Source organism: Prionailurus bengalensis, chromosome B3 (genome assembly GCF_016509475.1).
Source record: "Prionailurus bengalensis isolate Pbe53 chromosome B3, Fcat_Pben_1.1_paternal_pri, whole genome shotgun sequence".
NCBI classification, from domain to species: domain Eukaryota; kingdom Metazoa; phylum Chordata; class Mammalia; order Carnivora; family Felidae; genus Prionailurus; species Prionailurus bengalensis.
In genome coordinates this window covers 113752663-113767895 of record NC_057355.1, presented here as the reverse complement: position 1 = coordinate 113767895, position 15233 = coordinate 113752663, and the positions used below count along the sequence as shown (strand labels likewise).

The window sequence follows — 15233 nt, the reverse complement described above, 5'->3', positions numbered from 1 at the left end:
CTCTTTTTCTAACTATACAAATTCTATTCATCCTTCATGTTTTAGCTAACATTGCACCTTTATATATAAAAAAAAAAAAAAACTCTGACCACTGTAGCGCATAGTTATGATTCCTTTCTAACATATGTAGTTATTATCTTGTCTTCATAATGATAGCAAAGAATTGCAGATTGATAATTTCAAGACTTAAATTCCATTTTCACCTCTGCCAGTAACTTGCATAATGCTGGGCAAGTTCATTTAACATCTCTGTTTCAAATTTGTCTTTTTAAAAAACTGCTAGGAACTCCAACAGTCTTGTGTTACACATGCTGTGAGAAATTGTCTTTATGGAATATATTTTAATACACACAAAATACTTATAAGTGAATGCTTTTAAAATACAGTTGCTAACTATCAGGTATTTGAAGCACCTTTCCCCAAATTTTCACGATACCCTCTTTAAATAACATGTACAATAAACAGAGGAAAAATTAAGCCTAATTTAATTATAGAGTCTTAGTCTACAATTTCAACATTTATCATTATAATTATGGTTGGTGATAAGAATAAGAGCTGAGAAGTAGAATCATAGAATTTAAAAACCAGACTCCAACCATATTTTAAATATAAGAATAGAGCTCTTACTCCCTACTCTTATCTGTCGCAACTGAGCAGGGGTTCTGGGCTTGCTGACATTCTTGAGCTGTTTCTCTCCTTGCTTTAAAGAAAGTGTAGTTTCTCCCATGACCCTCTTGTTTCCCTGGAGAGCTTCACAGAGAGGCTTCTGTATAACATTTGCTTTCATTAGCAAAGGGCTACATAGGAACGAGAAGAATGAAGAGGGAGGCAGACTTCACAGAGTATCAACAGGCTGCAGATTAAATGTACCTTGTTTCCTTTGCTAAATTCCCAGCACACATTTCCATTAGAACAGTTATAAATTCTTTCCACCCACATTCCACCTCTGCATTCTAACCATTTACTCTGGGCCTCTTTAATATAGCACTCTAAGACTGAGAAAGTCTAGCTTTGCATTGTTGTATTTTAAAAACATTGTTCTCAGTTTTCTGGAACATATTTTCATTTGAGAAAAGGATATGCACTAGAGATATGTATATTCTCAGAACTGCCTATATCTTGCTTATACTTTTATTGTTCTTTATATTGTTTTCAAGGAACATTTTGGAGTTAACATATGAAACCAATATTATTAGTAAACATCTACCATAACTCAACAGTGTGGGTCTGAGACAATTAAATATTAGCGTATCAACATATGAGGCCTTCAATGGTGTAATGGCAGCAAAAACAGTATATCAAGTAAGCAATTGTTTTTATATACAAAAGTGCAAAAATAGGGGCGCCTGGGTGGCGCAGTCGGTTAAGCGTCCGACTTCAGCCAGGTCACGATCTCGCAGTCCGTGAGTTCGAGCCCCGCGTCAGGCTCTGGGCTGATGGCTCGGAGCCTGGAGCCTGTTGCCGATTCTGTGTCTCCCTCTCTCTCTGCCCCTCCCCTGTTCATGCTCTGTCTCTCTCTGTCCCAAAAATAAATATAACAAAACAAAACAAAACAAAACAAAACAAAAAAAAAGTGCAAAAATAGGAGGAGTGGACAGAATTATAGTCCAGAAAAGCTCAAGGTAAAAATGACACACACACAAAAGTGCTTCCTTTACCTTATAATATTTCTTACAGCCCATTAATGCCCTTGAAGGCAAGGCCAGAGGCAGTTGTAGGTGGGAAACAAATCCTAAACAATCTGGTGAGTTGGTCCCTAGAGTTTCTGGACCTACTCTGTGCTTTTGGAACTCTTGGGTTCCTCTTATCTCTTTTGGGAAGTTAATTTTTGTCTTTTGTAAAGGTGTACCTGCGTCAGGATAACTTTTGGGTGCTTGAAGTTTATATGAAAAGACAGGTTAGGGATCCCTGGGTGGCTCAGTTGTTTAAGCATCTGACTCCTGATTTTGGCTCAGGTCATGATCTCACGGGTTTGTGAATTGGAGCCCTGCATCTGGCTCTGAGCACTGATAGTGTGAAGCATGCTTAGGATTCTCTCTCTCTACCCCTCCAGTGTACTCACTCTCTCTCAAAATAAATAAATAAACTTTTAAAAAAGTTAAAAAAAAAAAAGGACAGGTTAATAGTCAGGCCCAAATTCACATAACTACTCATCCTCCTGCTGCCCCCCCACCCCCGGCCCCCTTTTTTTTTTCAGTGGGTTATTTCTACTCTTTCCCAAGGGCTAGGGAGCCTGGGTCAAAGTGATATTAAGTAACTGTCTTCACCAGCATGGGTTCTAAGTTGGCTGGTTACTCAGTTATGGGCATCTCTAAAACTAAGCATCCAAGTAAATACAAAGGTGAAGATTTTAAAAACAATGACATTTGAAAACATGTCTAACAGACTCTGTATTCCAATATCCTCAGACAAAGAAAAAAAACTATGAGGAAAGGAGAGAACTTTGAAAGGTGAAAGAACATAAAACTACTCCCTTTCATGTTATCAGCAAGATGCTATGTCCAAGGTTTGGATTGTGTTGTGTCCAGTTTGAGCTTAAGCTGGGGTGTAAGTGTCAGGGCATACTCTGAAATAGTAAGGTGGTGCCTCTTCAAAAGCACATTTGCTGGGAAATTCTTACCTTGTCCTGGGGAAGAAAGATCCAGATATAATGAGCTTTTCTCAGTGACAAGGTGGTTACAAGAAAGAAAGGGGCAATTATGGGTGACAGATACATCATGCTATCTATCACTTAGATTTGTCTCTGAGCTTTGTCTCTACCAGGTTGATGTTTGAATATTACTAAAAAAAGCAGGCAAGTGTCTTGTGAACTGGAAATCCTGATGAGAGAGGGCTGCACGGCAGTGCTGCGTGGTAGTGGGGTGCTCAGAAAAAGACTTGATCTTGATCACAGGTTGGAAGGTACAGAAATCCTTGGGGGAATTTAGCAGAGGGCTGAGTTAATTTAGCATATGCGGTAATTGCTCTTAGAGATGGGCAATTCTAGTCACAGATTCTAGTTACAGATGGGTGAATGAAGCCTGGAGAAACTTGGGTTACATAAGGCTACAAAAATCAATATAAAAGTCCTAGAAAAAACTGTACTTAAACTACAAAGGAGCAGTTAGTGCTAATTTTGACATTCTTTTTTATCTTCTTACCCGTGTCTTCCCTGTCTTTCCTGAAACAAGTGTGGGTGAATAGGAATAATACCATCACCATTAATTCCATTAGAATAAAGCCAACACTATCAAAAAAGACCCTTGTAAACTTAACATACCCACAGGAGAGCAAAAAGTATTTCTCCTGTTGTAATAGGCATTCTAGGAAAATGTCCCTAAAGGACATAGACATGTCCATAATTTTTTGGCTTCTGAAGAATGAGATTATTGAAAATTACTGTATTAAATTTGTCTCTTTAGCAACAACCCCACCTAGTTAGTACTCCCCAAATTCAAATTTGTACAAAAACAACTTCCAAATAAAATCCAATACTTACTTGTCTCCCACAATTCCCAAGTTGATTGTGGGGTAACCATGTTCCTGAATTGTTGCTAAGAGGGTTGAACGATTGCTGTCTCGAATCTTTCCTGGTAAGAGGTCATCTTCAGGATTTAGCAGCTACAAAGCCAAAAAAACCACCACAAATTATTCTCTTAGGATAATGTTGCTTATGGTTAATGGAAAAGAAGTAGATGTAGGACACAGGGGTTAGCCTATCTAACACCTACAACAGTATCTGGCACATAGAAGGTACACACCCAAAGGGTCCCTGGATAGAGAGTATAGGAGGTTGGAAAAAATGTCCCTCCAGAATTAAAAAGCATTCAGAAGTTTAAATGGTGACTAAATAGCAGGCCAGATATCACACCTGCTTTGGCTACAATTCGACAATAGTGGTTTGTAGAGATTGGCCTTCCCAGTGGTTGCTCACAGGGGCAAACTAAAGAAAACAACTTTCTTTTTCCCTCCCAATATTCTTTTCTAGTTTGTCTTTCACTGAGAACATCTGAGGTAGAGACTTTGTGACATGATATTTTCAAGTCTGAAGAAAATGATTTTTTATATTTTTTTTCAAGCTTTTGATCTCTTCTCTGAAGCGGGATCAACAATATCAAAGAAGTTAAACTTACTTGAAGGAGAGGGAGACAAGTATCTCGTCTCTTTAGTAGCAAAATTAAACAAGTAATACTTAACTAGAAATATGCATAATTATCCCATGACTCTGAATTGAATCACCCTTTAGAGATTTAATATCTCCCATTATGTCTATGAAAAAAATTATTGGAAACTTATTCTATGTTAGGATGTTTCAGTGAGGCAGTGTGGTATACAGTGGGAAGAGCTTGGGATTCAGACATTCAAATTCAAGTTACCTAAACACATTATGCCTTAATGCTCTTACTTATGACATATAGTAATAATAATTGCTTTTAAAAGTAGTTAGGACTGGGGTGCCTGTGTGGCTCAGTCGGTTAAATATCCGACTTCAGCTCAGGTCATGATCTTGCGGTCCGTGAGTTCGAGACCCACGTCAAGCTCTGAGCTGAGAGCCTGGAGCCTGCTTCGGATTCTGTGTCTCCCTCTCTCTGACCCTCCCCTGTTCATGCTCTGTCTCTCTTTGCCTCAAAAAAAAATAAACGTTAAAAAAAAAGTATTTAGGATTTATTGAAGTAATGAACACTCAGTTAATGTGGGTAAATATATAATAAATATGATTATCTTCCTTCATGAAAAATGACATTTAAAGAGCACCTATTTTACCCCAACTATTTTCATATTTTACTCCTAGATGCTAGTGTAGATGGAATTAGCTTATAATGTAAATACAGATTTAGATCAGTTATAACATACTTCAGAGGAGTGGTCCTTAACACATGCAGACACACCAACGTACAACTTTAATTTACACATCAATTTTAAGATGTACTTTGAATCCAGAAATACAAAATGAATAAAAAGTACATCTTGGAGGTGAAAAAATCTGGACTATTACCTTAGGAAGTTGAAGGCAAGCCTGCACATTTTAGATACTTAGGCTGTTAATATGGCCAATACCTAGAGCTTCATATCTCAGTTCTCCCAAACAATAACCCCAAGCCCCTTCAATCTTCCTTCTGACTCATTAGTGATACCATGTTGAAGGACATTTGGCTTTATGTTGAAAAGTAGTAGCTTTGCAACCAACTGTTCCCTTAAAATAGCTAGAGAAAAACTGATCATCTTATTCAGTGTCACCTGGGAGTCTTCCCTTCAAATACTGCATTAATTTAACTTAATCAGATGCCATGTGACATTGCAACCCACTTTCATCCTTAGTCTGGCAGAGCTTAGAAAATTGCTATTGCAGTGCTAATATAGATTAATTTTCTGATCTTAATTAACACACAGTTATTGAAGTCATTATAATTTTATAAAGGCCAAGGCTTACAGTTCTTTAACTCCATTAATCAGACAAGTTGCTTCAGAAAGAAACTGTGTGGTTATATAATTTTTTTTTTTCACAAAAGGGTACTGACCAATTAAACAAGAGCCCTGTTTTTAGGGTGTTATTTTGCTGTAAACAGTTCTAGAAATAACAGAACAATTAGAGATCATTGGAGAACTAGTCATTTATCTGTAAAGCTGACATGATAAAATAATACTTAGTTAAATGAGGGTGTGGGATTTACAGTGCATTTCATGTATTTTCAAAGAAAAACAGAACTGAATGGGAGATTAAGGCTGAATATACTAGAACAAATTCACAATATTTCCTTTTAAAACTTAATCTTATTTTTTGGTTATCTTATACTTCTGGTCATCTTTGAAATGATGCCTGAAACCTGCCACAGTTAAAATACAAAAGAAAAAAAAAACAAAGTAAAACAACACATAACCCATTATCTCCCTACCTTGTTACTTTCCTGTCTACCATATATTAAATTTCAATTTCCTGTTTCTGTTACTAGTGGTGCTACTGTCTTTCAAACATTTAAACTTTGATTCTTTTTATTTCCCTTTGTAGTTCACTATCTTCCCAAAGATCACAGTTCTTAAGAACATGCTAATAACATATCTTCCTTGACCCTATGGTTTTAGTCATTCTCTTACCCAGGCGTCCCACCCCTTCATTTCAGATATTCAATGTCTAAATGTCTACAAATCATTATAATTGGCTATCATACATACAAACTCTTTCCTTCTGAGAAACAGAAACATCAATTTGCAAAACTGTACTATTATTTGTATAACAGAGAAACGGTACCAAACCATGACAAGTAACTCAAACAACTATCTTAAGTCAAGTTGTTTTAACATAAACTTGTTTAGACTTATATACTCCAAGACCATGGGCAAATTGAGACCATGATAACTCCAGATGGACTCATGTGCTCCAAAGATGAGACCATTTCAGCAACTCACCTATTTTATAAAATCTGACCAGTCTCTGCCTAGACCTTACTTGCTAATTTCGACCTTAAAACCACCCCCAGTTCTCATGACCAACCTCAGTTCTCAAAGTCCTGTATATATCCTTCTGTAATATCCTCCATTTCTGGCACTACTGGGATTCTTCCATGGTGATGCTCTCCCTTGCTCAGAAATTTTTATACAGCTTTGTATGATCAACAAATTTCCCTGGTGGTTGTTGTATCAAGACTTTGATAGTCCTAGAGGTCCCACCAAGACTTAGACAAGACCCTTTCCTACGAGTATTCTTTTATTGGTTACATTGAACTTCACTGAGGTCTCTTGAGTCTCTTTGCTCCAGAGATTCTTTGCTTATGATGGTAAGTCCAGCACTTCCTTAAGGTCTGATCCTTTTTTGTTGAGCTCCCAAAGCTAGCTGATATTTATTTTGTTTGTTGTGAGAATAAGGTTCCCAGGACTTTTTGGTTATTTGATCAAATTTGTACAAATTTTTGTTTTTCTTGTGAAGACGTGTTAAAGCATTGATTTGATACTAATCATCTTGCTTGTCAACAAACAAGATGTAGCTTGTTTGGCTAAATTCTTGTGTGTCTGTAAGAGCTTTTCTTTGTTTATGTTTGAGAAATTGGCTTTGGGAGAGATCTCTTCTCTAACTATTCCTGCTGATTTTTAGGGTCAGCTGTTAGGGATTCAACCTTAGTGCTAAGGACTTCAGGTATAATATATAAGCAATATTTTTCCAATTCATGGGTTCATCTAATAATAAAATTCTTGTACTTCCTGGAATAACTCTGGCTTGTTTTATTTTTCTTGCATTTATCTTTCAAAAAAGCATAAATTCATGAAGAACAATTTGGAATTCCAGTGGTCACTTTGAAGTACATATGACATGACCACATTTATCCACTTGAAAGCATGTTGAGAACAAAAGGGAAATACAATTCTGAATATTCAATGATTAGCATTTTTATTGTTATGCAAAGTTTCAAAAGGAAGTTTAAATAAAAATGTACAAAATTTAAAATTCTTTTGTTAAACCCTCATGAGGCGGTTCTCTGTCTCCTTTCTAAAAGAGAAATCACTTAGTTTATTTCAAGAGACATCCTTCTTTGTTTCTGTTCTTCGGAGATTTAATCTTATGGTCTTGATTGAATTGTCAAAGGGCCTGAGATTGATTATAATGACTCACTTTCCCTTTTCTATGTTTTGAAATGGGCTTGTCTGCATAAGACTTCTCCCTTCTTTGCAAAGGGAAGATAATCAGGCTTCTCTAGTGGTCACTAACTCCATATCCATTGCAAACAGCTCCCTTATACATCCCTACTTTTCTTTTTCCTTTTTCTAGAATACTTTATTAATTGATCAAAAACCAATTCTAGCAATTATGGACACACCTTAGAAATACTCAGATTGTCCAGGTAAACAGATGTAACACATTGAGAGAAAAAGTCAGATTATAAACTCTAATGGAGATGTTCATATTTTAAATAGCTTCTGATTAAACTGTGGGGAAAACAAACAAATAAACAAACAAAAAAACCTAATTGCCTCAGAAAGAAAAAAAGGGCATTTAGAGCTTTCAAACATAACTTAAGGAGTATTTTAAGAATTTGGTTTTTAAATACTGAGGTTTACAAATTGTATTTGAAAAAAGTCCACATTCTATTTCTACCGTGATGACTCTTTGCACGAATTAGGCAGAGTTGATAATCTTGCTTCAAAAATTGTCCTGTGTTTTCTTCCTGACTTTACCAGCATGTAAGAAATGATACTAGAAATATATTCTAGTTTAATTTAGTTTTCTAAATTTCCTTTCCTAGTTTTGCTACAAAATAGCAACACTGTGTTCACCTAAATCTGAGAATGATGATATGGCATGTCTCTGTGAAAAGAGGCTGATGAGGTTCAAGGCATGCTACCCCAAAATATGGCAACTGGTACAGTGGATATTTCAAGCTGAAGGAATTTGAGAAATGGCATGTGCAAGAAGGACTTCCCCATTACACAGGTCATAAAACCTTCATGTGAGAGGTACTCTCCCTATGCCTGGAGGAAAGGAGCATCCTTATCTCTGAAGATGAAGGGACACAGAGGAATCCAAATGAACAAGAAGCCTTGCTAAGTTTCCCTCAGTTTACTACACTTTTCTCAAACCCTTTTTCTGTTTGTTGCTTTTTTTTGTTTCTTTTTTCCTTCATTCCCCCCTCCATTTTCTTTTCTTTTCTTTTTTCTTTTTTTTTTTGTCTTCCTCTGGATTAAATATTTTTAACAATTCCATTTTGATTCACCTCTATTATTTTTGAGTGTATCTCTTTTTTTTTGGTAGATGCAAATAAATATGTTCATCACAGCATTGTTTATTTCAATGGTAAAAAATGGTCAACAAATTATATATCTAACAATAGGGAACCGATTAATTATGATACATATAACAGAACTCTTTATAGACATTGATGCATTATGGACACATATCACTGCCATTGAAAGATTTGTGATATGCTATTTAACTGAAAAAATAAAACCCAGAAAATAAAATAGTATTTATGGCACTGTCTCATTTTTACAAATAAATATATATTTATATAAGCACAGAAATTGAATGACTATATATCAAAATGTTAGCAGTGGTTTCTTTCCCTTTTTGCACTACACTAGAATGCAATCTTCATGAGGATGGGGACCACTGTGTTTTTTTGTTAACTACTGTATTCTGGCAACTAAAATAGTACTTGGCACATAGTAAGAGCTCATATATAGTAAGTAGTGAATCAATGCTTCTTTGTATTTTCTAGTTTTCCTATAAGTAAGCTGTCACCAAACCTAATCTCCTTATGTTAAAAAGATAGCGTACACCCAAAAAATTGAAAGTAGGGTCTTGAAGAAATATTTGCACACCCCTATTCAGAGCAGCATCATTCACAATAGCCAAAAGGTGGAAGCAACCCAAGTGCCCATGATGGCTGACTAGATAAACAAAATGTGGGGTGTGTGTGTATTTATAGACATAGAATTTTTATATAAATTTATATATGTTATATATATAATTTTTATATAAATATATACACACACATATACACCCATATATATAATGAAATATTCAATTGTAAAAAGGAAGGAAATTCTGACACATGCTATAACACGGATGAACCTTGAAGATATTTTGCTAAGTGAATTAAGCCAGACACAAAAAGGCAAATTCTGTGTGATTCCACTTACAGGAGGTACTTAGAGTAATGAAATTCATAGAGACATAAAGTAGAATGGTAGTTGCCAGAGTCTGGAGGGAGGGGGAAATGAGGAACTGTTGTTTAATGAGTACAGAATTTCAGATAGTTCTGGAGACTGGTTGAACAACAATATGAATGTATTTAACACTACTGAAATATACACTTAAAAATGATTAAGATTGTAAATTTTATGTTAGGTGTATTTTACCACAATTAAAGATGAAAAAAAAAAAATTAAGTGTCACTGATGGCCTTGGCAAAAAGGGTTCCAGGAAATAGTGATGCCTTCAACAAACAAAAAGGCAAATCTGGAAGGAAGTATTCCACTCTTTATGGTGGTAGAAAGGGAAAGATGGTGAGTGAGATTAGGTAATAGTGGAACATCAGGTAGAAATACCCAAAGAAAGTTAAAAATGAAGGCTTGAATTTACAAAAAGAGGTCAGGATTGAGGCTATAGATATGGGAAATTACCTGCATGTATTCAAATGAGAGAAAAACTCTAAGGGAGAATTTAGAGAGTGGGAAGACACAGCAGTGGAACAGAATTTTGGGAAAGAATACTCCATTCAGTGAATGGGAGAAAGATAAGGAACAACAGAAGTAGTAGTCGGGGCATCAAACAGGATGGAATCACAGAATATAAGAGACAGTTTCAAAGTGGTAAGTGAAGAATGTCACTGATACTAAATAGTATAGATAGGTTAGGGAGGATAAATATCAGAGCAGGATTTGGAGATTAGGAGTTATTACTGTCTTCAGGAAATCACTTTCTGTGCTAATGGGGCACTAAATAGATTTGGGATTTTTTTGTTTTGTTTTGTTTTGTTTTTGTTTTTAAGTGGATAGTGAAGAAGAAAATGCAATGAGTGCAGATCTCTCTTTGCACAACCCTAGTAGTCAGTAGGACGGGAACAATGCAGTAGCTCAAGAAGGCAATAGAGTGTTTAAGTATAGGTTTTCTTATGAGAGTGGTAATCACTGTATATTTGGATATAGAAGGAAGATGAGCTATTAAAGAGAAAGTAATCAAAGACATAGAAAAAAATAATTTAGAAAGTTATGACGAAGGTGAGAAAGAATGAATTTAAAGGTAGAAGTAGAGGAATTGTTCTTAGAAAGAAATACCATTTCCTTTTAGATTGGAGGAAAGAAAGATAGCTAAAGGAATGGGGAAAATTTTTAGTTAAAGAAAAGATGAGGGAGCCCTCATCTAGTTCAGTTTGACACATATTTCTTAGTTTCATTTTTCCATTAAAGATGCCAAGAGTGAGAAAGAAGGACTATTACTGAGGTATAAAGAGGGTACAGAATGTATGAATGAACTATCCACAGGGGAATGTGCTAGGAAATCAACAAGACCGTGACATCAGGATTACCAAGCAACTTTAAGTACCAGGTTGACATTAAGTGGCAGAAATTTGTTGTAGGCTGGGTAATCACAGTTCTATTAATTTTTTCAGTAATGTTTCTCTGCTTGGGAGCAAAAATGGAGACAGTAGAGGATAGAGTCAACCAGTTTAGGTATCAGCGTAGAAAGCAAAGAAACAGATTAAAGGAGTGAGGCTATCTGAAGATAGTGAGAGCAACTTTAAAGTGGTTAAGTCATAGTCTTTAATCTGGAGAGTAAGTACAGTATAGCTAGAAGACACTAATGACAGTAAAAACTACTTAACCTGATAGGTTTCAGGGCTGCCATTAAAAGCTAGAGATATGAAATTTAAGGAGATTCCCGTGGGAAGCATTGTGGCATAGGGAAGGAAAAAAGTCATTACAACCAGAAGACTTAGTTGTAAAATCAACCTCTATCCTTACACAAAATAGATTATGTTGGGAAAATTGCTTTGTTTTTGAGCTTTAATTTTCTCTTACTTAAAATGAAGGATAATTATACTACCCTCATGATGTTGCTTTAATCATAAAGCACATAGTGGTACTGGTCACAGGAGATACTCAACTTCTTGTTCCTTCTCTTATTAGTGAAGTTAAATATAGTTTTCTAACAGCAGCTGCTTGTGGAGGGCCCCAAAGAGTAGTATACGGAGATTTTATAGAGACTTTACATTTTAGAGAGCTTGTTTGTACAGGCATCTGTTTTTGATGGTGGCCAAGAAAATGATAAAAGATGGAATAGAATAAGCAAACACGTAGTGGAGATGAATAGATTTAATTCTGTGTGTATGCATGTGTGCACGTGCGTGTGTTTGTGTGTATGTGATAGAGAGAGAGAGAGAGAGAGAGAGAGAAGGGATATTAAATGAATAAATGTAAGTTATGGAATATGACTGAAAATGACTGAAAGAGTACCCTTCGAACTAGAAGAGCCAGCACCTACTAAAGAAATAATTATTGCTTCTACTTGAGTAACTAGTTAACACGCATTCAGTCTTGACTTTCTGAACTAATTGGCAGTGGGCTGACTGATGTCCAGTGTAAAGGCCTTTAGGTCACCATCTATAGTTTTAAGGGGATCAGAATGTATTTGAGGAACAAAGAGATGATAGCATAAAGAGTCAAAATTAGAAATAAAATTGGAAAGTATAAAAACAAAACAAAAGAAAAACAAAACTGGGCAGTATAAAGGTTGAGGAAAGAGAAGGAAGATATAGCTGTCTCCTAAGTGTAAAATTTGTATCTCCTATCTCCTATTTATATTCATTTCCTATGTGACTTTATTATCTAGTCTCATGATTTTAAATACTGTGTATATGCTGATAATTTCCAAATATGTTATCTTTAGCTTTAATCTTTCCCCTAAGCTCCAGACAGTATGTTCAACTGCCTACTTAATATTTCTACCAGGATTTCTAAGAAGTATCTCAAACTTAACTTGTCCAAAACAAAAGCCCTGATTTCTGCTGCCCAATCTTTCTCACATGGGTAAGTGATAACTATCTCTAGAAACGCTCAGGTCAAAACTTTGGAGTTTATCTTGACTCCTCACTTTCTCTTATATAGTTCTACTTTGAATTAATAGCAAAACCTGTTGGCTTAATCTTCAAAGTATTTGCTGGATCTGATTATTTCCTACCAAATATTTCCCCATTTCCTGGATATTACATATCTTTCTAACTAGTCTCCCTTTTCTATATGCCATGTGATGTTGATATCAGAGTAAACATTTAAAAATTTAGGAAATGTTAGGTTTCATGTTATCTTTTCCTTCCTCAAAACTGACTATTTAGAATGAAATGGTCTTATTTCTGTTATCTTTCCAACCTCATCTCCTTTTACTTTGCTCCTTTTCCTCTGTACTTCAGCCACATTGACCTCCTTGCTGTTCCTCAAACATGATGAGCCTACACCCTACCTCAGAACTTTTCTGTCTGTTGTTCCCTCTGCTTGGAATTCAATTCCCCTTATGGCACACACCCTTAATACCTTCAGATTTCCACTCTAATTTTGCCTCATCAGCGAGACCTGATTACCCTATATAAAATAGAAGACTCTATCAGTCAGGTCTGGAAAGGAAAACCAAATCTTCTAGGTATTTCAAATGCAGGGGAGTGGGAGAAGAAAGGACTTAATACTAAGAATTGGGTACAAATGTGTTGGGAGGGTTGGAGAAACAAAAGGAAAAAAGTGTGTTTCCAAAGATTAGTAACTGCAGGAAGTCACCATTGTCTCTAGGGCTACTGGGGGAAAGTGATGTTACTGAAGGTTGAGGAGCTTATACTTCTGCTAACTTCCTTCCAACTTCTAATATTGTGTCAATACATCCCAAATGCAAAACCAATAGAGAGCCCGGGAAATTGGGTTTTCAGGCTTCTAGCCTTATTATATAGGGGAGAGCATGAAAGGGCTGATGTAGGGTAGGTTTCAACAGATAATAGCTGGCATATACCTCTTCTACTACCAGTCTTTATCTACCATTCTTTATTTTTCTTTATAAAACCATTGACGACTACTTGTTCATTGACTATCCACCTCTACCCCACCTCCATTAAGAACAGGGATTTGTCTTTCTTGTTTGCTGCTATATCCTGAGCAGTCAGAACAGCGCCTAGCATCAGTATGGTATAGTATACTAAATAGGGAGGGGTGGTGGAAATGGTTTGCCCCAGTGGAGAAGAATATTTTACCACTGACATTGTTTAGAATTGCCAGCGTATGGTGATAATAAAAAGCAGAATGACTTGTAGTTAGTTTTATTATTATTTTCTAATTTGCCACAGATAATGCATCCTCTTATGCGAGGGTAAAGAATTAACAAAACCTTTTTCCATCTCTAAGGACAAATTTGACCTTGGGTTAACTTTCTAGCTCTGTTCTCCTGGAAATTTGATACAGATGAAATGTCAGCTTGTTACCAGGCAGCAATTCTTATGGCAAAAATGGTCTCTGATTGGTAACATGCATATGGACTAGAAGGAACTATAAATGAATTATAAATCCCTAGTGGAAAGTAACATCTTTGGGCTTTTGTGAATGTGTTGACACTTGTATCTGGACATTTCCCTTGTAGGGACCCTGGCAGCTGCCTAAGACTGTTATAAGAAATACTGATTCCCATGCAGGATATGCTTCTATGTTGGTGGCTCCCATACTCTTTTAGTATAATTCTTGTTCCATTGTACCTGAATGTCACTTGAAAAAAGAGAATAGCTCTTGGATGGCTGTGTAGATGATTAAGAGGACTAGTTTCACCAAAGATGAAAGTCTGGTGCAGCCTTGCTGGACAGAGTTTCCTGTTCAAAATCCTTTTAAATAAACTGGTTCATGATACTGTGTATTCGCATCTTATATAAGTCTGATATTTAGTTAAGATGATCCCTGATGGGCATTCCAGCATGTAATAGATGCTTAATGAATATTTATTGAACGAGGCTGGAAGTGTATGCCATGATTACATAATTACATTGGCTGTTCTGTATTAGTTATAGTTCATAACTGTACCTCTTCAATTTTGAAATAATTCCCTTATCCAGAACAAACACATGTACTCGTAAAATACTGGGCAGGTTTTAAAGACAGACATCTTGTATGGCGTTCTTTGGGTTGCCTGAGGCCACTGTTCCACTTACCTATCTACCACACTGGATTAAAAAGTGGACATATATGAAGCCACACATATCAGGGGAAGTTAGTACTTAAGAGGAGTGTGTAGTGTGACTGATTAAATTATAGACTTGCCACATTAATAGACACGTATAATTTCTTTTGGCCTATCTGAAAATTAATATTTTTTCCCATTATTTCTATCAAAGACCTCAAGCCTTTAGAAGAGATACTATACTTTATTCATCTTTTACCCCCCGTTTCCAGTCTAGTGCCTGGTATAGAGGCAGTCAATAAACATATGTTGAAGTAAATTATACAATCACAGAGAGTCACAAGAATGGCTAACCTTGGATGGAAATAGGGAAGGAATGTTAAGCTATATGGAACCAGAGATTTATAGAATTTACATACATTAGTCCTTTGGAAAACCACAGTAAGTACAGCAGGCCAGAGAAAGTAGGGGAATGGAGTCATATAGTACCTATCAAAGCCTCTCCAAAGATAATCAAGCCTATGGAGGCAGGGAGCTGGGACTACAAATTCTTCCTTAGATTCCATGATGTAAGTATCATCTCTATTCTTACCCCATCACTTTTCTTTATCACTAGTAAATA

General features: G+C 36.1%; 1 protein-coding gene across 14 annotated transcripts in view; it reads right to left on the bottom strand.

Moving 5' to 3' along the window:
• GPHN (gephyrin) overlaps positions 1–15233 on the bottom strand; it is a 636202-nt gene that overhangs the window by 53592 nt on the left and 567377 nt on the right. For all 14 annotated transcript variants that reach the window (XM_043556393.1, XM_043556386.1, XM_043556392.1 and 11 more), the window contains one exon: positions 3479–3600. In XM_043556393.1, the coding sequence (XP_043412328.1) occupies positions 3479–3600 (122 nt within the window). The remainder of the gene's footprint in view (positions 1–3478; positions 3601–15233) is intronic.